Raw genomic sequence first — 23636 nt, 5'->3', positions numbered from 1 at the left:
CAGTCTGAACTAATCCGGATACATATGTTATTTTTTTGCATTTTAAATGCTGATTGTATCCGTACTAAATCCGGTTCCCGAGATTTCCCGTAAAGAGGAACGCACGAAACCATATGGTTATGTAATACTTGCGACGTCATAACGATGAGTTGTTTGAAACTTGGGCTTTGCTTGAAGTAAAATTAATTAAAAAAGGGCCTACGATGTAAGGAGAGATAAGTTAGAGCATGCAAAAATCGTCATCCCCTGTCCTATTTTGTGCGAAGCGTCTCGCGCAGACGCATTGATCTTCAACTACGCTCATGAACAGTCTTGTCTCCACTTGATTGCCCGCTTCTATCTACTCCTCGACCCTTGTCCACCCACCCAATAACTTCACGCATCCGATGCACGTCCAATACACCTTCAATTGAATCATCCTCAATAGCGTGTATAATCGCCTCAGCAACATGGTCGACATGAATCGGCGGTACGGTCAACGCGTTTGCAATTGAGGAAAGTGGTGATGGAGCTAGAGAGCCCGGAGTCAAGTCAGCTTGGTTATCATCTGGAGACGATTTTCGAGAAGCGGATGATGACGAAGAGATCGCTCGGAGAATAGTTGCAGGTGTCGGTACATCATCTGGTACACTACGATGTACGGTTGCCGATAAGTCGAGTAATGTTGCTATGGGTGTCGTTAATGGGCGGAAATGCGAGTGATAAACGAGACCTGTCATAGGGTAAAGGTCAGCACTATTTCTTTCATGCTAGATTGCTGAATAAACGCGTACTTGGTCGCACAAACACAGATCGTAAGTCTGGTTTATCACTTAACATCCCTGCAATACCACGCTCCGCATCGCGCTTCGTCTCGATGTAGCGTGAAGGAACTACTGGTCGAAAGATATCCTCTGCCGAAAGGTAGATGAATGAGCGCCTTCGTCCCTGCTGCTGCTGAGTGGTCTCTGGAGGAGCACTGGTGGTAAATGTGGAGCAGACGGTCAGAGCTATTATTCGTTAAAGCACGATTATTAGATTTCAGTGATGAACTTGAAGGGGAGGGAACACGAACCTGAACCGCGATTTATCCTCTCGTACTCTCCTCCACCTTCATCAAGCGGATTCCGTCCACCTCCAAATATCGAACTCGAAACACCACTAATCACAGCACCTGCGAATGCCAACGGATCACTTCTTCTCAACGCCTGCTTATATCCTCCTTCACTACTCCCACTTTCGAACAACACGCCTAGCGTATGTACAACCGCCGTTTTCCCATCTAGCAAACGGGTATAATCGTGTGGTCGTAAGGCATCTCCAGCACACCATTGGACACGTTCTGTCCACGCCGGTGAATGTCCCTTTGGTGTACGAAATGGTCGTCCAGAGGAACTGAGACTCGTCACTCGCATTCCGCGTGCGAGAGCGGCTTTGCATACTGCTGAGCCTATTTCATTCGAACGTCGTCAAACCGCGGTATCCATGATGCAAGGGAGAATTTGCGCATTCCAAACGCGTCCATTCCGGAACACATGAAGCACATTATAGAGAGAGAAAAATAGCCAAATTATTATTAGAGCAGTGCATCTCATGAATGACAAGAGGGCGTACCAATGAATCCATTCCCTCCAACGACGAGGATATTCTGCATGACTGTGCTTACTTTATCCTGACGCGAGCCTGAATTTTATTTATTATAAAGTATAGTTCACGTCAGAAAGCAGTCTGTCTTCTTGGAGGCTTCGCGTTGCAGCTTTGATACTAGTAATAGTCTATAGTCATCTAGGTTGGAGAGGTTGACGAATGTAGATTCCGAAAGAGCCGAGTTTCGGATGCATCTCCATTGTTTTCGTCGATCCGGCTGAGTCCGGGCTATAAACCTTTATTCAATTCAATAAACTTTATTGAAATTGTTATTCAATGCAAGGGACACATTATAACTGATAAACAAGTCATCTTGTAATAAACCACAAATAGTTTTTTTACATGGATGAAGCAGAACGGACGTTATGCTCACATTCACAGAAGCCATGTTACTTTCGAGTGACAACTTTTTTTATTTGCACACACCAGATGTGTCGTACAAATTCAAGCATAGGAATCTCGCAATAGGTACAAAGCCATTATTACCATTCACATTCACGCAAATCGCAGTTTGCACTTTATTTTGAGCAATTGGAATCGCATTTATTTGTTACACGACCGACACAGGACCACAGGTCTCGCTAGCGCGTAACCTTCAAGAAAGGCAGGGCACAACAGATACATCAAGTAGAGAGGTGAGAAAGGCAGGAACGCAACTCGGCAGCGCATGCGCATGAATTCGTAGATAGGGACATGTCCCTTATTTACACCTTGCGCAACAAGGCGCATTGAGGAAAGAAGTGTACGGACAGCTCGCACCGTACGAAGGAGAATTGGAGAGCAAATTGACCAAAAATGAAATAGAGCAAAAAACCCGGAACAGGAAGGAAAGTGGGGGAAAGGCGAGGAGGGAAGCAATCGAAAGCTCGAAGGTTCTAGACAAATTCCCAGGAGATAGGGACAATGCCGGTCGAGGGGTCGGCGATCTGGTCAAACGCGCCCGTGCTGAGATCGATGCTGTTCCCATTCTCACACGTCGGGCAGGCATCCACGATCTTCACGGTGACCTGCTTGTTGTTATCCGTGTTCGTGATCTTCACCATTTTCCCGCAAAGATCAGAGACAACGCCAGTGTCACCGTAGCGCTGAGCGTCAATCGCGGCGATGAGCGCTGAATCGTCGAACACCTCATATCCGCACGCTCCCTGGTTACCATTCTGGAGGTAGAAAGTAGCGAAGCCACCGGTATTGACATTACCCGAGGATGACGATGTGGGTGATGATTTAGCAGAGGACGACGTCTTAGTGCTCGATGCCTGGGAAGAGCTCTTTGAAGAGGAGGGTTGGGCGGGAGATGGCGCAGGTGTCGACTTAGGTTCGGGAGCCTTGGTGGAAGACGGCACCGAGACGGCGGATGAGTTATTGTCATCACCATCGTCCTCGCAGTCCTCGTCGTCATCGTCATCTCCATCATCCTCGTCATCAGCATCACAAGAATCGTCGCCAGATGAGACGTTCGAAACGGGAGTGGGAGACGAAGCACCAGAAGCTGATGCAGTCACCGAGGTCGGAGGTTCATCATCCGGGGTAGTAACGGTCGAAGTAGGCTCGGCAAGGGAAGCAGACGCAGACGCAGATGCCGAGGGAATGCACTGGGGTGGGCGAGCCGTTTCAAGAGTCTCGTCTTTCTGGATAAGTAAATGCAGTTGCCTGTCAGGGAACCGAACTGAGTCGCTTGTCATGACATAGATCACTGACCTTGAGCGGATGGCAGCATTGGTCAAAGAACGCCTGGCCATGGAAGTTCTGGCAGCCAAGCGCGAGGTAACGAGTGTGATACGCATTGTAATCCTCGAGACCTTCGGTCCACCATCCCGCTGGAGGAGACTTACGGGGAACAACGCGCGCGGATACGGCCGCAGCAACTGCGATAACGGTGAAAACTGCCTTGGTAGAAACGAACATTATGTCTTTCGCTTGCGCTTAACGATAGAACTTGCAAGAGAGTGTATGATCGGGTCGTTCAGTGAGAAGTACCGATGAAAGGACAGTAAGTGCAAGAGAGCGACTACTTGAAGGAAAGCTAGGAAGGAATGCGCTGGCAGGGAATGACGCTTATTAGTGCGAAGACCGTACGAAAGCAAAGAGAAGAGGCACAAGCACTCACCAAAGAAGGGGCGCAGTAGGGAAGGGGGTAGATGGATGGGAGAAAGAAAAGGTGGGAAAACACCAGGGAGGACAGCCTGCGCGGGAGCCGTATTTGTATGCGCTCCTAAAATTAGATGTTCCATAATCGGACATCAAATTACGGACACACGTGCCCATCATGCACTGAAACGATGCATCCCTTCTTCTCTGTTCTCGCGGTGGTCTTCAATTTCCGCGCTGGACGTAGGACAGCAGTTGCGCCGTCATCGTCGTTGAGCCCGCCCACGTCCTTCTGCATGCAAGATGGCTGTCTTGATGTTTACTTGCTCGGCACACCTGTAACTTGCTCGTTGACATGCTATCAGTTGAAGGGAGCAAATGGAGATGATTTCGACCTGAAGATCGCACTGGCGCCGAGTCGCCGACTGAGCGGCCTAGGAAATATCAATTTAATTGATTCCCACATCGGTCGGAGGCACGGCGTAACGGAAAGCCCGATCAATCTCTAAAGACCGCAGTATGATTATGTAATAAACGTTGTCACAGTCATTCTCAGCGTCACATGGGCACGTTGTCACGGACACGAAGGCATCTGGTCGTTGCTCAGCGCGCTCAGCAGACACTCACACTACTCGTTCATCTTACCACGACGCCCAAATGAGTAAGCACGATATTACTATCACTCTTTTGCAAGCGTAAGCTTACATTCTGTTGTCTCGGCAGATAACGCGCCACTAGAGAACCCGTTCGCGTCAACTCACTCGCTCGACGAGAACCCTTTCGACCATCCGGACGACCAGGCTGCAGCGCCGGCACAAGATGCATCAGTTGCAGCTAGGGAAGCAGAGCTGAACCGACGTGCTCAGGAACTCGATGCGCGACAGCGGGATCTGGAACGACAACAGCAAAATATGCGACCAAGGAAGAACAACTGGCCGTTCTGTACGGAATTTCGGACTTATTCTTGCGCATCATGACATCGTGCTGAACTCATGTTTATTAGTCTTTCCTCTGATATATCACGAAATCTCAGACGAAATTCCGACCGACTCTCAGCCCCTAATGTACCACTTGTATTATCTCTGGCTCATCCTTGGAGCTACTCTCATCGTCAATATGATCGCCTGCATATTCATTCTACTTGCCGGTTCAAGTGATGGTGGACGAGATCTTGGCTCCAGCATAGGGTACGCGATGTCATTGGTGTCATTGAGTAACATCTGAATACACCACATTCACGCTGTTTGACAGGTACATTTTCGTTATTGGCATTCTGTCTTTCCTTTTGTGGTACAGGTAGAAGTCGCATTCTTCTCTTCGCCTTACCTCTTACTAGTACTAATGTACTTTTAAGACCAATATATAACGCGTACATGAAGGTACAGTGCTCCCCTCCCGTTTCTTGAGACGCAAATTAACTGTCTGTTCAGGAACAAGCACTTTACTACTGTGCGTCATATCTCTGCGCAAAACCATAACGTCTTATCCAGACTAAACTCCCTTCGTAGACTTCTTTTTCTTTTTCTGTGGTTGGCACCTTGTATTTTCAATCTACATGTACGTTCTTTCCATCTATTCTGTGAACGCGTCTGACGCTTGTTTCCAGGATACTAGGCATCCCAGGGTCTGTCCATTTTACTTCCTTTACAGGCCCAGTTTTACTGACATATTTTTGTGAATTTCCTTATGGCCTGCCTTCCCCCGCTCAAATAGGACGGGCTCCGCTGGGTTCATTCAGATGATCCAGATGTACGTGAATGGTCATATTGCTGCCGGTGTATTCGGAACGATCGCGACGCTTGGATGGACTGTCCAAGGTCTTGGAAATGCTTTCTACTATCAACAGGTGCGTGTCTACCCATTTGTATATTCGGTATCTGGTATCACTACTCACGCGTCAATGTTCCATTTTAGATCTGGAAGCACCACAATGCGCAAGGACATACCCTGGATAATGTATGTCTAGACCTTGTAAACCGTAACATCACTTCTGTGACTAATGAGTCAATTGTGATAATAGGCAAAGACAGAGCTCGCGACTCACTGGGCCAAACGCCAGCTCTTTGGTAGCAAGCAGTCTTCGTCAACAACGAACTAGAACTACTTGCATGATCTCTCGATTTTCTCATCACTCTCCGCATTCTGACGTTCGATTTTCTCAATCTGACTTGGCCCCCACCCCCGTTTGAGCTACGTCTCCGTGTATATACAATATGTGATGCAATGGGGAGACGACGGGCTGACAGGGAAGGCCGATGCGTTTTTTTCATGACGTACCACTGATGGACATTTTCGTATCTTATCTTTGTTGTGTTGGTACTTATGCAATACCATTATTAACGACTTCGTTCTTGCATGGAGAAAAATACTTGCACAGTAATGCAATATACCAAACAATACTAATTCCAATGCATAAGTACTCATCGATGACGTCTAGCAAGATTACTATTGAATCCCAGACACTCACAATACTGATTCGAGTGCATAAGTACTTGTCAGTGTCATTCAACTAGGCAAAAAGCCATTCAAAAAAAAATCTGCCAACAGTGAATAACCAAGGCTCTGTAATTATGCTGTATTATGGACAGCTTCTGGAGCAGTCTTGCTAGATCCGAGTACCAGTAAGTCACTACATATTAACGGGTATAATAACGACAATACGTTGAAGGCTACAAAGTCTACGGTCTACAATCATTTGTGAATCATTACATTGGTCCATGCGATTCCGTGCCACAAATTCTGCCAATCGATTATTACAGGCTCAGGCTGTGGACTTTTGAGTGGAATGTAAGTAACAACATGATCAAGTCATTGGAATTACATTCAGAATTGAATCTCCGTTATCTCCTCTCATTATTTAGCTTTGAAGAGCGGATAAATCCGACTACCACTGCCACAATCACGATATTGCGAGTCGCTTGTCTCCCTCTTATCTCCTGCTGTTAGCCATTGCAATCCATCATGACTTCGACGCACGCTAGCTCAAATTCTGTTACGAATGATATTAATGACAGTCGGTGAGCGAGTCATGCATATTGGGAGAAGGTCAATTCTGAGCTCGACCAACGATGCAGGTTTCTCTACTTGAAGGGTAAGTAAAGCTATCGTCGGTGCTGTCAGACACTCATTATAACTGTTTTCATAGAGATTACGGTCGACTTCACTCGAACACGTCCAAACTGCAAACTTCAAATCAAGCTCAAAGATGAAATGAAGACGTGGTACGAATCGAAGGTATTCGGTGAAACAGAAACTCTACAGTGGAACTGCGAAATGTATAGAGTCCCGACCCATATATTGTTGGCCGCGCTAATCAACTGTGTTTATGAGATATATAAAATCCCCGAGCATGGCTATGGTGCAACTCCAAAGCTCCGGTAACACACTCAGAAGAGCTTGGACTGCTAAATTGCAATTAGACTTTGGTTCGACTGATTTCCGTGAAAACGACACGGCCCATCAATCTGGTATTTTGCTCCATCTAGAGCAGCATGTAGAAAGCTGACGAATGTACATATTCAGATGTGAATCACGGCATTACCATAAAATTGACATTCGGAGTCTCGGGAAACGCACGAAAGCGTGATTCATACAGTATATAGCAGCAATTCATGAGCATTCCTACAGTGCGTCAATGTTGCGCGATTACTTGCCAACAAGGCTGTGTCTGCACTCTCAACGAAGATATCTATGCTAGAGAAGATGGACAAAGTTCTCGGGTATTTCGATCTTGTACTGAAGTTCGGGTTAGTTGGCTTCGAGGTAAGCATGAAGTTCGCATTACAGTTCCTATGACTAATCAATCAGGTATTTCTCGTAGGCTCATCCTTTCGGCGACGACCGGTTGGGCACGATACGATTGCTAATTGGGTTTGTTTTTGTAACGTCGAGGAACAGACCACTTCCAGTGAAGGCGTTGCATGCCTTAATTCCTTCCGAGTTCGAACTGGAGGAGCTAATCGAAACTTTGCAAAAATTGGGCTCAGTGATTACTGTGGAACCTCAGACAGGTGTTATCCGTACCTGTCATCCGTCATTCCTGGACTTTGTCAGTAGTCAGGAACGGGCAAGAGATTATTGGCTCGAGAGTTCAGTATTGGACATGAAAATGGCGGAGGGGTGTCTCGACATTTTGGTATCCGGACTCAAATTCAATATTTGTAATCTGGAAACCTCTTATTTGCCGAATGGCAAAGTTCGCGACCTCGCAGATCGAATTCGCAAGTTTATTCCCCATGAGTTACAATACAGCTGCCTGTACTGGCTGGATCACCTATCGAGGGCTCGAGTCGATGAGCCGTGCGAAGCACCATACAGCGGAAACTTCGTAACGCATTTTGCACCACGAAGTCATTATATTGGCTAGAGGTATTGAGCCTCATGTCTGAGCTGAAGAAGGCGACATCAATTCTACGGGATCTTCCGCGTTTGGTCAAGGTCCATATTGCACAAAGTACTCATAGCTTGTATCTAACGAATTGCCAAAGACCATACACGCAGATGAGGCACTGCGCGACGTTACGACGGATTTATACCGCTTCGTGATGGCTTTTCATGAACCGATAGCAATCAGTGCTCCGCATGTGTATATTTCAGCATTACCCTGGGCGCCTTCCAAGTCTGTTATTGCAGAATCACAGCACCGGAAATTTAGCAACGGACAATTGGTTCTTGAAGGGCTCGAAGAGCGCTGGCCAGCCGCGCTGCGTACACTGTCAGCAGATTCAGGGGTATACTCGATTGCATATTCTCCGGATGGACGTCAGGTTGCCTCCGGTTCATTAGACAACATCATCCACATCTGGGATGCTGAGACAGGCGTATCTATCGGTGAATCACTTCAAGGGCATGAGTCTTCAGTTCTTTCCGTCGGGTATTCTCCGGAAGGACGTCGCATCGTCTCCGGGTCTAAGGATTACACCATCCGCATCTGGGATACTGAGTCGGGTGCTTCTGTCTGCGAGCCGATTCGAGGGCATGAATCCTGGGTTATCTCCGTTAGATATTCCCCAGACGGACGTCACATTGCTTCTGGATCTTCTGACAAGACCATACGCATCTGGGATGCTGAGACAGGTTCTCCCGTCACTAAACCACTTCGAGGGCACAGGGATTCGGTCCGTTCCGTTGGATATTCTCCAGACGGTCGTTGTATCGTCTCTGGGTCTGGTGACAAAACGATCCGTATTTGGGATGCCAAGACAGGTGTCTCCATCAGTAAACCATTTCGAGGGCATGAACAATTGGTTAACTCCGTTGCATATTCGCCAGACGGACGTTGCATCATCTCCGGGTGTGGTGACGGAACCATTCGCATCTGGAATGCTGAGACAGGTGATCCCATCGGTGAACCACTCTGGGGACATGAATCTTGGGTCAATTCCGTTGGATATTACCCAGACGGACGCTGGATTGTCTCCGGGTCTTACGACGAGACCGTGCGCATTTGGAATGCTGAGACAGGTACGCCTCGCTGCGGACCACTTCGAGGGCATGGAGATTATATCAGTTCCGTTGGATATTCTCCAGACGGACGTCACATTATCTCTGGGTCTCACGACAAGACCATCCGCATCTGGGATGCTGAGGCTGGGGCTCCCATAACTGAACCGCGTAGGGGGCACAAAGATTCGGTCCGTTCCGTTGGGTATTCGCCGGACGGGCGTCGCATCGTTTCCGGGTCCGAGGACAGGACCATTTGCATCTGGGATGCTGGGACGGGCGCTCCCATTGCTGGACCACTTCAGGGACATGAAGATTTAATCCGTTCCGTTGGATATTCGCCAGACGGACGTCACATCGTTTCTGGGTCTGATGATAAGACCATCCGCATCTGGGATGCCGAGACAGGTGCTCCCATCTCCGGACCACTTCGAGGGCATAGAGATTCGGTCCGGTCCGTAGAATATTCACCAGACGGACGTCGCATTGTCTCCGGGTCTTCTGACTGGACGGTCCGTATCTGGGACGCCGAGACATGTTTTCCAATCGGTGAACCACTTCGAGGGCATGAAGAACAGGTTCATTGTGTTAAATATTCTCCGGATGGACGTTGCATCGTTTCCGGTTCTTCCGACGAGACAATCCGCATCTGGGATGCTCAGACAGGTGCTCTGATTAGTGGTCCACTTCGTGGGCATGATGATTCGGTCTATTCCATTGACTATTCGCCAGACGGACGTTACGTTGTTTCTGGATCTTATGATGAGACCATCCGTATCTGGGATTCTGAAACCGGTGCTTCTGTTGGTGAGCCACTTTGCGGACACGAAGGACCAGTTAACTCTGTTGGATATTCACCAGATGGATGTCGCATCGTCTCTGGGTCTCATGATGGCACTATCGTCATCTGGAACGCCGAGACTCAGCTGCTATTGGCGAACCACTTCGAGGGCATGAAGGTTGGATTATTTCTGTTGTGTATTCGCCCGATGGTCGTCACTTCGCCTCTGGATCTCTTGACAAGACCATCCGTATCTGGGATGCCACTCGTCATGATTTTGCGAGAGGGTTGCATGAATATCAAGATGCCCTAATTGGATTCTCACGAGATGGCAAGTATGTCGTATCCAATGCTATTGATGATAGCACCCTTTTGCGTATTCCCCCTTCCATTCCAACTGACGGATGGATTCGGACCTCGGATGGAGGTCTTCTGTTGTGGGTGCCTCACGAATATCGGAATGGCGTTTGTGATATGAGACTTTATACCCTTCCACGTAGTGCATCCGGACGTCGCGTGAGGATTGATTGGTCAAAACTATCACATGGTGCCTCATGGACTTCGTGAAGATACAAGATTAGATCGCATCTTCCATATATTTTGGTTTGCGTCGTATCTTTACTTTAGGAACTCCTGCAATAGCGGCCGCACAGTATTCTATACTTATTTACTATACAGTGGGGGTCCGCTTTTCCCTATTGACGCGCGGTCCTGCGGAGTTTAAAAACTTACCAAACTAAGCGGCAAACTAAGCAGTAAACTGATAGACAAGTGTCCGGGTTAAAATTGTCCTTGTAGAAAAGATTTTCTGCTCCCCACATGTATTTTAAATTGACAAAAAAATATGAATAGTATTAAAAAGATGATAAAGAAACTTTTTACAGAAGGAATTTTGATTTTATTAGAAACTAGCTAAAATATAACTGTTTTACACTCCAAATCAACTATATCTTGAGCAATAATTTTCTTCTGACAAAATCCTTCTGTAAATCTTTTAATAATGATTTATTTTGATTTATAGTAATGTTTTTGTGTGAATTAACTGACCTCTGCATGAGGAATGAAATAAAGAATGAGGCCAGAATGGCTGTAGTCACACATTGTCACAGAGAATTTGGCTGATATTTTGTCACACTCGCGTCGTTCCTTTGCAATAGACTGCTGATCACTACTGATTCACTTGTAGCTTACACTTTACTTTAGCCAAATAAATTTCTGTATAACATTTCTCTCAAGTATAACACATGAATTGTATTAATAAGTATAACATGTATCGATATACTCTTTTAATATTGATTTTGTTATGACTACTGATTTTTCAATTAAGTATAAGCAAGGCGGACACTTTGATCACCACATTTCGGCTTAAAATGGCAAATTTTCAAAGTCCGCTCGACCGCGTCTCACAACCGAAAAGCGGACCCCCAATTATACAGATGGGACGTGGTTAGGAGAGGAAAAGGATTCCTAGCACGAAATGTCCAATTGTAATTTATTAATATGAGTAATACACATTCTTTTGAATATCTAATTGTACGTATGCCCCCCAAAATACTAGAATCTTTTGTGATCGTGAGGCATTGTGAGCAATACAATATGACTAGGCAAGCAGCCCAACAAATTGTTCCTCTCAGCTTGTGGGCAGTATGAGTCAATCTAACAACTATAATTGAAGATTTTAAGCAATGACATGCTTTTCTTCCTATGTACATTTTATGATTCTGTGATGCAAATTCAACATTGTATAAAAGTGGAATGTCACCTCAAGACTGAACAAGTGCCCCTGCAGTGGTTAATCTAACAAGAAAGCTGAAAGACAAGTAGTCAACAAGCGAATATACCCCATGCCGGACCCTTCTATCAAGTGTTGATTCGACAAACAATCTTCTCATATCGGTCACTCAAAGCATAATTACATGTATCTATTCCGATTTGAAGTTCTCAAATGGGTTTAGTATTTCGTCAGAAGAGAGAAACGTATAAATTACTCCAAGAAATCTAGAGTACATAATTACAGGCCTTCCCGTTTTCTTATATCACCTCGACGAAAGTACTGAGAATCATTATCATCGATTTCCCCCACCCATACCCATCATCTTGAACATGTCTGCCATGTTTGGCATTCCTCCAGTACCTCCCGTTCCGCCGCCTCCCAGTCCACCTAACCCGCCCAATCCTCCAAGACCGCCCATTCCACCGCCCATCTGCGACATCATGCCTTATATATTGCAATAATCTGTTAGTGAACAACTACAACGAACAAGAAAAGACAGTAACGTACGTTGCATCTCCTCCATATCGAACTGATCTCCTCCCTGTCCCCTCATCATCGTTTTCATCATCTCCTGCATACCTCCCCCACCTCTCATCGCCCTCTGCATCTGCTGCATCATCCCAGGCGGCATCGCCCGCTGCATAGCCTGAATCTGAGCGGGACTTGGCATCCCACCCGCTCCTCGTCCCTTCCCTCCCGCTGCAGCTTGCATCTTCTGCACAGCCTGCATCCACCCGTTCTTCCCTCCAGCTTGTTTGGCCATGTTGGCCATCATACGATATTGGCAGAGGAGTTCTTCTACTTCGCGCACGGATGTACCTGACCCTCGGGCGACGCGTGTGACGCGCCATGTTATCCCGTCTGGTTTTCCGTCTTTTCCGAATGTGAGGAAGAGGGAGCCGTCGGAATCGAGTTCTTGGGCGGACATGCTGTCTGTTATGTATAGCATGCGTTTCATACGGAGCGTGCCTTCTTCGTCGGAGCCTTGAAGCATGTCTTGCGGGAACCCGGGAATCATGGATGCGATCTTGCTTAGCGGACCCCTGATCGACCATAGTTTAGTAGAATACGTGCGAGTGATGGAAATGAAGAGACTAACATGTTCATAATATTTTGTATTTGTTCTCGCCAGTCGCGGATACTGAGCTTTCCTTCCTCGAGTTTCTTCGCCATTTCCTTTTGTTTTTCAGGATTAGCATTTGCGAGGTCGTGCATGTGTTCCATCAATCCTTGTACATCGCCCAAGCCAAGCAGTTTCGATATGAATGGTTGAGGAGAAAATCGATCAAGGTCTGTCAGATGTTCACCAACACCAAGGAAAATGATTGGCGTTTTTGTGGCAGCGACGCTGTAAAGTAAAATATGATTAGTTATTTAAGAAGAAGAAAAATGTCAAATTTTCTTACGCAGAGATAGCTCCTCCTCCCTTTGCGTGTCCGTCCATCTTCGTAACAATAATTGCACCGAAATCCGCACTCTCCTTGAACGCCCGACTCTGCGCCTCTGCCGCCTGTCCAATACTCGCATCAAGAACAAGTACAGTCATATCCGGTTTCACAGCCTCGCCAATTTGCACCATCTCCTGGAACAACTCGCTTTCCTGCTTATGTCGTCCACTCGTATCCACGATAATCACTTCAAATTTCTCCTTCTTGAACTTTGCTACACCCTGCGCGGCAATAGTGACAGGATCCGTTTCCGTGTACGACCCGAAGTACGCTACTTTGGCTTTCGTTGCTGATTGTCGGGTTTGATCGAACGCTCCTGCACGGAAGGTATCGGCACAGACTATACAGGACTTGAAACCTCGCTTTTGGTAGTGAACTGCAAGTTTGGTACATGTCGTTGTTTTACCGTTCCCCTAAGAATATGTTAGTCAAAATAATTTTAATACATATACAGGGGGATCTGTCGTAATGCATAATATTTTAATGTAAATTTCGCATCATCCATCGATGTATGTAGGTGAGAGTGTCTGTTAAAATGCCATGCGACAGTGCATAAGGGTCATAACATATTAGGGTCGGGCTTCTCCCGACGTTATGCATCATGAGTGTTGTGCATTATTGCAAAGCAATTTCGCAGGTTTTGCGAAAGTTGCCGTGAGGATATTCGATGCAATAACTCGCAGTATCATGTAACATATGCATTACAACATTATGCATTATGGCGTATATGATCGTTGTGTAAATTTCACGTACCTGAAGACCGACAGCCATAATAACGTTCGGATGCCCTTTCCTAGGCTTGTACGAATCAACGCCAGGGTCCACGAGTTGTACAAGTTCATCGAATATTGCCTTCATAAAATGGCATTTAAACATCACATACACATTCAAGAAAGAGTTGCGCATTGCGCACCTTCTGTACGACAGCCTTCCGATTCTGCTCCTTCCCTCTATCCGCACCAGCCTCGAATTGCGCTTTTACCTTCGCCTTGACCTTCGATCTCAGCTGCGATACCAGTTTCACATTCACATCTGATTCGAGAAGGGCAGCACAGACTTCCTTGAGGAGCGCATCTATAACCTATATGCAATTCAAGTTCCACGTCAGTCTGAATGGCATAAATCATCCAGTAATGAGTATATGTATGGTAAGATGCACACCTTGTCGTCAACCACAGGTGCAGCTCTGAGCGATGAGAGGGCTGCATTTAATTTCCTGCCTAAATCTGCAAGAACCATTTTAGTGTGGTGGACTTCGGAACCAAGGTGCTGAACAGTGAACACGAAAGCACGGCACGAAGAAATAGCATCACGTGGACCATCAATGGCAATGCAGGTCGCGCGCACGCCGCATACTGATGATACTCTCTAATAATACTAATAGTCATAGTCATACTTATAACCATGGGAAGCGGATCAATCCGACCACCACGCCTCAACCGCAGCGCAAATAGACGCTTGATTCTTTATCTCCTCTCCCCATCGCTCATCACAATCCATCATGAACTCGACACAAGCCGGTTCGTGTTCCGCAGAAAAGAATGAGGACAGGTGAGCGAACGAACTACCTTGGAGGAAGGGTACAATTTTATACTCATCTAATTGTGCAGGTTTCTCTACTTAAAGGGTACGCAACGTCGTTGCTGCTAGGCGCCCGTTCTGACTGTTTTCGCAGAGATTGCAGTCGATTTCACGCGTGCACGCCCAAATTACAAGCTCCAAGTCAAGCTCAAGGATGAAATGAAAACGCGGTATGAATCGAAAGTGTTTGGGGAAGCAGAACCCGTGCGATGGGAATGCAACATGTATACGATCTCGACTTATCCATGGTTGACGATGCTAATCTGTTTTATTGTTGAGATACGTGAAATCTCCGAGCATGGCTACGATGACAGTTCAAGGCTCCGATTGGATGCCCAGAAGAAACGAGACTACGAAGTTGCAGATAGACTTTGGGTCGACTGATTTCCGTGAAAGTAACACGGCCGAACTCGATGGTATTTAGTCATTTGCAGAGTAAAAAAGAGACTGCTGATAGCATATCCAGATGTGAGCCACAGCATTCGCGTCAAGCTAACATTCGGGATCTCAGGAAAGGTGAGAAATCACGAATTATGCAGCAGGTGAAAGCTTATATCTGGACCCATAGAACATCAATGTTGCTCGATTGCTTGCCGGCAAGGCTATCTCCGCTCTCTCAACAAAGATTTCTATGCTGGAGAAAATGGATAGGGTGCTTGGCTATCTCGAACTTGTTGTAAAACTCGGAGTCGCTGCCTCTGAGGTAAGTATGAGAGTAGTGTGACAATTACCGCAGCAAACCAATCATAACATTCAATATAAAATAGCTTAATCCTCGTGCAAAAGCTGCTGTTGCTGGCCTCAACGTAGCCTTCCGGGTCCGTACTATCAGTGCATATTTTGCTCTGGCTAATATTCTCCCCCAGAACTTCCAAAAGATTCCGACGTGTCATCGCGAGTTTGTGGGTATTATGGACGATATTGTTCTGATACTACCTCTGCTTGAATCGTTGCATAAACGTGTTGAGGATGAAGCCGTACGAGCTATCCTAAAGAGTTTCATTGATTTCATTGATGGTATATCTCGAGATCTTTTCAAATATTCTTCTGGGTCGAAACTCAGTAAGTGGGCCAATCCCAGATAGAATGCGGCTGATTGCTTTTGAACAGAGTTTGTGGTGCGCAACTGGTACAAGTCCAAGCAAAATGAGGTCTCGGAATTCAGGTCTCGACTGATACAGCTGTGCTTAACATTGAACATTGGTATTTCCAATGCCATTCGTGAGTCCTGGTCTTACTCCTCAATGGGCTACTGCTCACTGCTTCTGATAAATAGATCATCGTCAGCTTTCAGCAGAAGAAAAAAAGGCTCTGCGGCGATTAAGACCGCCTGAGAAGAGCTCGTTCGACGTGAAGCGCTGTTGTCTCCGAGGCACAAGGGTTGATGTACTGCGAAGAATTGATGGGTGGACATGTTCGACAGACGGATATGAACAGCTTTACTGGATTCATGGCGTTGCAGGGTGTGGAAAGAGCGCGGTTGCGGCATCTATTGCATCTGAGTTGGACTCGCGAAAAGTTCTATCTGGATCTTTCTTCTGCAGCAGGGATATTCCAGAGCGCAGGAGTTCAACCCGGGTTGTTCATGCTCTGGTATATTTCCTAGCCAGAGCCATTCCACCTTTCAAAGATCATCTACTCCGGCTACTGAAGGACGATCCCGACTTCATGGAGAAACCAATATCAACCCAGGCCAGAGCGTTGCTTTCGTATTCCTACGTGGGAGCTTCCGATTGCACACAATCCGAACCTATCATTGTCGTCATTGACGCCTTGGACGAGTGTGGAGAGAACGAAGACGCGGCTTCATTCATTGTGGGAATAATCAAGCTAGTACCGTCTCTCAAAATCATCGTAACAAGCAGGCCCCTTCCGCAGATCCAAGACAAATTAAAGCAAAATGAAAGACTGGTTACTTGCAATCTATTTGAAGTAGACGCTTTCGAGGACATCCTACGGTTCACGCACAAAGAATTTCGGTGCAACAAAGGACTACCTAGAGATTTCTCCGAGGACCAGATTGAGGCTCTCGCTCGGAAAGCTTCGGGGCATTTCATATGGATTACGACCGTTCTGAAGCATGTCAGTAGTCAGCTCCGGAAAAAACGAGAGGTTTTGCGCGGAATACTTGCTTCGACACCGGACGGAGAATCTGAAGAAAAGATCGACGCTCTGTATCGACAGGTTCTCGATGATGTCTCCGGGAGGCCTGATAACGTCTCTAAAAAGTCTCATGATATCTCCAAGAACAAGAAGTCTGACGATCGTCTGAATACAATACGACTACTCATTGGACTTGTGTTCGTAACGTCGAGGAACAAGCCGCTTCCGGCAGAGGCGTTGCATGCATTGGTTCCTTCCGAGTTCGAACTGGAGGAGCTAACCGGGTGTTTGCAAAAACTGGGTTCGGTAATTACTGCGGAAACCCGGACGGGTGCTATCCGAGCCTGTCATCCTTCATTTCTTGACTTCGTAGGCAGTCAGGAAAGAGCCGCAGATTATTGGATGGAGAGTTCGGTGTTGGATATGAAACTGGCAGAGGGAAGCCTTGATATTATGGCGTCGGGACTCGAGTTTAACATTTGTCATTTGGAGACCTCACATCTTCTGAATGGCGAAGTCGGCGACCTTGCGGATCGTATAAGAGGATATATTTCCTACGAGTTGCAGTATAGCTGCCTATACTGGCTGGATCACTTGTCGAGATCTGGAGTCGATGGAGCACGCGAAATGACAATAAAGCAGAAACTTCGTGAGGTATTTTGCCAGACGAAATCGCTATACTGGCTCGAAGTGTTGAGTCTGATGTCCGAGCTCAAGACAGCGACATCATGTCTTCGAAATTTTCCTCGATTGGTCAAGGTCTGTACTAAGCTATACACAAAAGTATTTATCATTTGTGTCTAACGAACTGTTAAAGTGGATAAACACAGACGAGGAACTGCGAAAGGTCATTACGGACTTATACCGATTCGTGATGGCGTTTCATGAACCGATGGCAATGACTACGCCACATATATACATTTCAGCATTATTGTGGGCGCCATCCAGGTCTGTTACTGCAGAATCACAGTCCCAGAGATTCATCAGCGGAGAATTGGTATTGGAAGGCCTTGAATTGCGTTGGCCAACGGCGTTGCGAACGCTGTCGGTGAGCTCCCATGTGACTTCGGTCACATATTCACAAGACGGACGTCGCATCGTCTCTGGGTCTCATGACTCGACCATTCGCATCTGGGATGCTGAGACAGGTGCTCCAATTGGTGAACCACTTCGAGGGCATGAAGATTCGGTCTCGTCGGTTGGATATTCGCCAGATGGACATCGCATCGTCTCCGGGTCTGATGACAAGACCATCCGCATCTGGGATGCTATCACAGGTGCTCCGATTGGTGAACCACTTCGAGGGCACGAAGATTCGGTCAATTCAGTTGGATATTCGCCAGACGGACATCGCATCGTCTCCGGGTCTGATGACTCGACCATGCGCATCTGGGATGCTTCGACAGGTGCTCCGATTGGTGAACCACTTCAAGGGCATGCACATTCGGTCTTGTCGGTTGGATATTCGCCAGACGGACGTCGCATCGTCTCTGGGTCTGATGACAGCACCATGCACATCTGGGATGCTTCGACAGGTGCTCCGATTGGTGAACCACTTCAAGGGCATGGAGATTCGGTCTCGTCGGTTGGATATTCGCCAGACGGACGTTACATCGTCTCCGGGTCTTATGACAAGACCATTTGCATGTGGGATGCTTCGACAGGTGCTCCGATTGGTGAACCACTTCGAGGGCATGAAGATTGTGTCAATTCGGTTGGATATTCGTCAGACAGACATTGCATCGTCTCCGGGTCTTATGACAAGACCATCCGCATCTGGGATGCTTCGACAGGTGCTCCGATTGGTGAACCACTTCGAGGGCATGAACATTCGGTCTGGTCAGTTGGATATTCGCCAGACGGACATTGCATTGTCTCCGGGTCTGAAGACTCGACGATCCGCATCTGGGATGCTATCACAGGTGTTTCGATTGGTGAACCACTTCGAGGGCATGAACATTTGGTCTGGTCGGTTGGATATTCGCCAGACGGACATCGCATCGTCTCCGGGTCCTATGACAAGACCATCCGCATCTGGGATGCTATCACAGGTGTTTCGATTGGTGAACCACTTCGAGGGCATGAAGATTCGGTCTTGTCGGTTGGATATTCGCCAGACGGACATTGCATCGTCTCCGGGTCTGATGACTCGACCATGCGCATCTGGGATGCTTCGACAGGTGCTCCGATTGGTGAACCACTTCGAGGGCATAAATATTCGGTCTCTTCGGTTGGATATTCGCCAGACGGACGTTGCATCGTCTCCGGGTCTTCTGACAAGACCATCCGCGTCTGGGATGCTTCGACAGGTGCTCCGATTGGTGAACCACTTCGAGGGCATAAATATTCGGTCAACTCGGTTGGATATTCGCTAGACGGACGTCGCATCGTCTCAGGGTCTGGTGACGGGACCATGCGCATCTGGGATGCTTCGACAGGTGCTCCGATTGGTGAACCACTTCGAGTGCATGTATCTTCGATCTCGTCGGTTAGATATTCGCCAGACAGGCGTCGCATCGTCTCCAGGTCTTCTGACTCGATGATTCGCATCTGGGATGCTATCACAGGTGCTCTGATTGGTGAACCACTTCGAGGGCATGTATCTTCGGTCTCGTCAGTTGGATATTCGCCAGACGGGCGTCGCATCGTCTCCGGGTCTTCTGACAAGACCATCCGCGTCTGGGATGCTAATGCTCATCTTGTTGCAAGAGAGCTACATAAATCTCAAGGTGGTTGGCTGGGATTCTCACGGGACGGAAAGTATGCCTTGTCTAGTTCTCATGATGATAATACGCTTTTGCGTATTCCTCCATCCATCCCGACTGACGGATGGATTCGAACCTCGGAGGGAGGTCTCTTGCTCTGGATTCCTCATGAATATCGGAATGGAGTTTGTGACATGAGCCTTTATACCCTTCCACGTAATGCACCTGGCCATCCTGTCAGGATCGATTGGTCAAGGCTTCCGCATGGAACTGTATGGACTTCTGTGAAAAGAGATGATTAAAGCAAGTTGAACTCTTGGTTTCTTCTTGTCGAACTTTGATACGTATTGGACAGTAATGTACCGTTACTTTAGAAATATCCTCCTATGATTGATAGAGATACTTGAGCTATTTAATATTCATACATATGTTTCATGATCAGAAGAGGAAAGTTCTCATAGTGCCAGAGAAGGCATATTATAAAGGCCAGCAATAATCAACATGTTTTGAACTTGAATACATACTGGATAACTACACAAGTGTCTCTATGCTAGAAAGTGAATGTATAGTACAGACTAGTGTGTATTTCTTAGATTGTTGTTTTACTGTTTCCCTCAGTAGGATGATTCAGATTATTTACGTTACATGGATTTTGGCCAACCTGATACAGTCTACAGCATATGCACATGAATTCTGATTGCCAGTGCTATAATTACACATGGACGCCCTTTCCTAAGCCTGTACAAATCAACACCGGAGTCAACAGGTTGTATGAGTGAATCAAATATAGCCTTCATTTCACCATACATTTGTTCTTCAAGTGTCCATTTGGTAAATCATGTATACTGCAAACTATGTACAAGACTCTTTTGGTTCTGCTCCTCCCCTTTGCAAGGAATAGCTTCAAACCTGAGTTTTTACTTTACATTTTATTTTGATTTAAAATGCGATACCAGTCTCACAGTTACGTCTGATTTGAGCAGGACTGCACAGACTAATACTTCGTTGAGTAGTTGTATCCAGTAGTATGATGTGCAAATAAAAGGTGTCGATTTAACTTAATAAAATAGATATTTTGTCATTGGGCACAGGCACAGTTCTGAGTGGCAAGAATGCTGTATTTAACTTCTTCTCAAAATCTGCAAGTATTATATTGATACTTTTGTCGATAGTCGGTGTTGGAAGCAAAGTACTTTACACAGAAGCGGAACAAGGAGATATCACATCACGTGCGTGTCTCTCGAAGTCCTCATAAATTCACAAACTCCACTCAACTCAATAACAATACATATACTTACATCTTTCAGTCTTGACACTCCTTTGCTTCCGAATATGGCTCACAGCGACTCAGACGACGACGTCGAGGTCAACGATGCCTTCGATTTCGATGCTCGGAGTAGTGAAGCGGACGAAGTGAATGAGGATGATTTGTTTGATGCTGATGAGGCTTCGGAGCGTGCTGAAGTGTGTTCCTTTCGTTTCTTTCATTATGCAAATATTAGAGACGTTGTATTGACTTTTTTTTGATTTGAAATAGGAGACTGGATCGGAAGAGGAGGAAGAGGATGCTGATGCTGAAGCTGAAGCGGAAGCGGAGGGAGAAGAGGATGAGGAGGATGAGGACGAGAGTATGGACATTGCGGCTGTTCAGAAGGAAATCGTACCGCTGCAAGCATCGTTGCAGCCACCACCTCTTCCAGGACCCTCTATAGGTCATGTCAAGGGTATAATTTAGTCGCACGAACTTTCTAGACACAGAAATACTAAGTTAATGTGCATAGAACAAACTCCAGAACTACAAGAGCGTCCAATGTCGCCTGCACAGGCCCGACGCGCAAAGCTGGTTCCTGCTTTACTCAATCCACGATCATACACTGTAGAAGCAATCTGTGCTATTGCACATCCAGAACCTACACACTCACTGGCTGCTTCAGCATGTATGACGCATCTACTCACTGGTTCACAAGACGGGTACGTCCGGGACTATGACGTCTTCGCAGCAGTAAACGGCAAGACCTTCCTCACCGCACCGCAACGTGCACACTGCGGTGTAGTAGAAGGAACGATGAAAGCTGGACAACTCCGAATGTGGTGGGAGAACCCGGCGTTCCCAACGAGTGCGGACTCAGTTGTCGAGGATCACTCGCGCTCACCTGTCACGAGTCTCGCCATGCACTCGGATGCGTTGTGGGCTCTTGCGGGCACCGAGGTAACCAGGTGTTTCTACCCTAACTGCAGTTCACGTGCACATGGAGACTGACATTATCCGGTGATAATTTGGGTATGCAGAAAGGTCATGTCAATTTATTCACGGTGCGCCATGAGCCCGGTCAATTTATTACAGCAATGGACGGTCATCGGAATCTGGTATCTTCCCTAGCTATCTCGCATGACGAGATGGGCTTTTTTAGTGCTGGCTGGGATGGAGATGTGTACGTGAGTAAACTTCTCCGTGCGTGAAATTATTATTATTGTACTGTATGAGCTAGGTGTGCGCGGAGTTGCTGATCTTTGGGTCTTTTTTTCTTTTTGCTCACGCTGATACGAACCCGCCGGCGTGCGCCAAAGCAATGGGACCTAAACACCGGCCACCAGGTCCGAAAATTCACATCGACAGGTGCACAGGTCGCCGTCGTCGCGGTCCGGCCATTGGGACCAACTCTACCTCCGCCAACGTCGACAAGCGCTGGAGGGTCGAATAATAATAATGCAAGGCAGCAACAAGACGACGATGACGCGAAGTCTGACGGATCATATGATCCGTTGTTCGATGAGCCTGATGAAGATGAGAAGGACGCCGCTGTGGGGATGACGCAAGCGAAGACAAGCGGGAACGAGCAACAAGCGACGAGCAGCACCACGCCGCAGGCGAAGACCCCAGCAGCAGCGGGAGGAGCGACATACCCGCGTGGGCCGCCCGTGCTGGACTCCGCAAGTTATGGTGCGTTCTCGCCGGATGTGTTACTAACGGCGTCAGTAGACGGATCGATTGTACTCTGGGATCGGCGAGTGAACACACCTGGAAAGGGAGTGGGCCGCCTGGAGATGAGCAGCAAGACGCCTCCGTGGTGTGTTTCGGTGCGCGAAGTTTATCTAATTATTGACCCGGGAGTAAGTTGATGAGAGACGGTGTTGTTGTAATGGGTGTACGGCAGGCATGTTGGTCTGCAGATGGTGGGCAGGTCTACGCGGGACGACGTAATTGCACGGTGGACGTATGGGACACGCGACAATATGGGCAAGCTGTTAATGGAGTGCCGAGGTTAATGAAGACGCTCCGAAATCCGACGAGCTCAGGTGCAGTGTCCTGCGTCGCCGCGTTCCCGGATGGGAGACACATCGCGGTGTAAGTTGTGGCAAGCGAATTAATTTCTTCTTTTCCTTTGATGGCCCACCACCTAGTCCCAGTTTCTTTGTCTTTGTTTTTTTATCTTAATCTCCATTGTTTTCGCGATTATTCTTCCGCGCCTTTTCCTTTTTCCCATTTTCCTTTGTGTTGTGTTTTGTATTGTGGTTACTTGTGGTTACCAGGATTGACTAACTGGCTGCAACTGTAGTGCTTCGAACGACAACATCCGGTTGTGGAACGCGAGCGAAGGCGGAGAGGGCACCGAGACGGGCGGAGGGCGAGGACGGTCTGGAGTGCCATTTAAAATCATCCCTGGGCACCATGGAGGCATTATCTCGCAGATGTGTACGTGCCAACGCGCTTTTTACGTCTTTTGAGGTTCCTTCGCGCATGTGCTGACGGATTGTTGATTGTTTTTGCTGTGTATATTTTCTCATGGGAGCAGTGATCGACCCGGCTGGACGGTTCATGGTCAGTGCGAGCAGCAATCGCGGCTGGTCTGGTGAGTCGACGCGGGTGGTGCTCATCCATGACATCAAGCATCTCGGGTAGTGTGGTAGTAATAATTATTATAATGTACATGTATTATAGAGTGTACATAATGGTGTTGTAGCACCGGAAAGACCCCTGCGACCGTGGGTGAATAGAGTTGGGGAAGGAAGAGTGGACGATGGATTCGAGTTGAATGAGCCAGCTGCATGGCTCAAGCATCCCCCGGCCCTATAAAGCCCACAGCACA

At 47.3% G+C, this 23636-nt stretch overlaps 7 protein-coding genes across 7 annotated transcripts; 4 read left to right on the top strand and 3 right to left on the bottom strand.

Annotated features, from left to right (window-relative positions):
* Positions 1-169: 169 nt before the first annotated feature.
* FOMMEDRAFT_21084 (NAD-binding protein) lies at positions 170-1791 on the bottom strand. The gene is made up of 4 exons (XM_007267700.1): positions 1594-1791; positions 1055-1429; positions 774-989; positions 170-712 (listed from the first exon to the last, which is right to left on the bottom strand). The coding sequence occupies exons 1-4, from the start codon at positions 1631-1633 to the stop codon at positions 291-293; spliced, it is 1053 nt and encodes a 350-aa protein (XP_007267762.1). The 5' UTR covers positions 1634-1791; the 3' UTR covers positions 170-290.
* A 710-nt stretch (positions 1792-2501) lies between these two features.
* On the bottom strand, positions 2502-3489 carry FOMMEDRAFT_47707 (barwin-like endoglucanase; the record flags this gene model as incomplete). The annotated part of the gene is made up of 3 exons (XM_007267699.2): positions 2502-3041; positions 3162-3250; positions 3321-3489. Coding segments are annotated over 3 exons (798 nt in total), but the record flags the coding sequence as incomplete, so codon positions are not given.
* Positions 3490-3662: 173 nt separating this feature from the next.
* Positions 3663-6044, top strand: FOMMEDRAFT_109644 (scamp-domain-containing protein). Its single transcript, XM_007267698.1, has 11 exons — positions 3663-4375; positions 4438-4656; positions 4718-4901; positions 4966-5010; positions 5069-5098; positions 5150-5163; positions 5223-5271; positions 5321-5338; positions 5428-5560; positions 5629-5670; positions 5735-6044. Exons 1-11 carry the CDS (start codon positions 4372-4374, stop codon positions 5810-5812), a joined length of 816 nt encoding a protein of 271 aa, XP_007267760.1. The 5' UTR covers positions 3663-4371; the 3' UTR covers positions 5813-6044.
* Positions 6045-7044: 1000 nt separating this feature from the next.
* FOMMEDRAFT_168822 (WD40 repeat-like protein) lies at positions 7045-10504 on the top strand (the record flags this gene model as incomplete). The annotated part of the gene is made up of 6 exons (XM_007267697.1): positions 7045-7181; positions 7237-7476; positions 7535-8041; positions 8110-8151; positions 8202-10115; positions 10181-10504. The coding sequence occupies exons 2-6, from the start codon at positions 7405-7407 to the stop codon at positions 10502-10504; spliced, it is 2859 nt and encodes a 952-aa protein (XP_007267759.1). The 5' UTR covers positions 7045-7181; positions 7237-7404.
* A 1478-nt stretch (positions 10505-11982) lies between these two features.
* FOMMEDRAFT_141416 (signal recognition particle protein) lies at positions 11983-14406 on the bottom strand. Its single transcript, XM_007267696.1, has 7 exons — positions 14321-14406; positions 14073-14240; positions 13913-14011; positions 13118-13572; positions 12811-13059; positions 12219-12754; positions 11983-12155 (listed from the first exon to the last, which is right to left on the bottom strand). The coding sequence occupies exons 1-7, from the start codon at positions 14396-14398 to the stop codon at positions 12004-12006; spliced, it is 1737 nt and encodes a 578-aa protein (XP_007267758.1). The 5' UTR covers positions 14399-14406; the 3' UTR covers positions 11983-12003.
* Positions 14407-14660: 254 nt separating this feature from the next.
* On the top strand, positions 14661-19933 carry FOMMEDRAFT_168820 (WD40 repeat-like protein; the record flags this gene model as incomplete). Its single annotated transcript, XM_007267695.1, has 11 exons — positions 14661-14710; positions 14770-14786; positions 14835-14964; positions 15020-15156; positions 15207-15256; positions 15309-15443; positions 15508-15558; positions 15607-15802; positions 15851-15961; positions 16017-17602; positions 17661-19933. 11 exons carry the CDS (start codon positions 14661-14663, stop codon positions 19848-19850), a joined length of 4653 nt encoding a protein of 1550 aa, XP_007267757.1. The 3' UTR covers positions 19851-19933.
* Positions 19934-20875: 942 nt separating this feature from the next.
* FOMMEDRAFT_21077 (WD40 repeat-like protein) lies at positions 20876-23606 on the top strand. The gene is made up of 8 exons (XM_007267694.1): positions 20876-21012; positions 21086-21272; positions 21330-21757; positions 21838-21984; positions 22117-22626; positions 22704-22894; positions 23106-23242; positions 23343-23606. Exons 1-8 carry the CDS (start codon positions 20881-20883, stop codon positions 23447-23449), a joined length of 1839 nt encoding a protein of 612 aa, XP_007267756.1. The 5' UTR covers positions 20876-20880; the 3' UTR covers positions 23450-23606.
* The last annotated feature ends 30 nt before the right edge of the window (positions 23607-23636 follow it).

This window comes from Fomitiporia mediterranea (genome assembly GCF_000271605.1).
Source record: "Fomitiporia mediterranea MF3/22 unplaced genomic scaffold FOMMEscaffold_7, whole genome shotgun sequence".
In the NCBI taxonomy this organism is placed as follows: Eukaryota; Fungi; Basidiomycota; class Agaricomycetes; order Hymenochaetales; family Hymenochaetaceae; genus Fomitiporia; species Fomitiporia mediterranea.
Note: the sequence above shows the minus strand (reverse complement) of the source record. Positions and strands in the feature narration are given on the sequence as shown.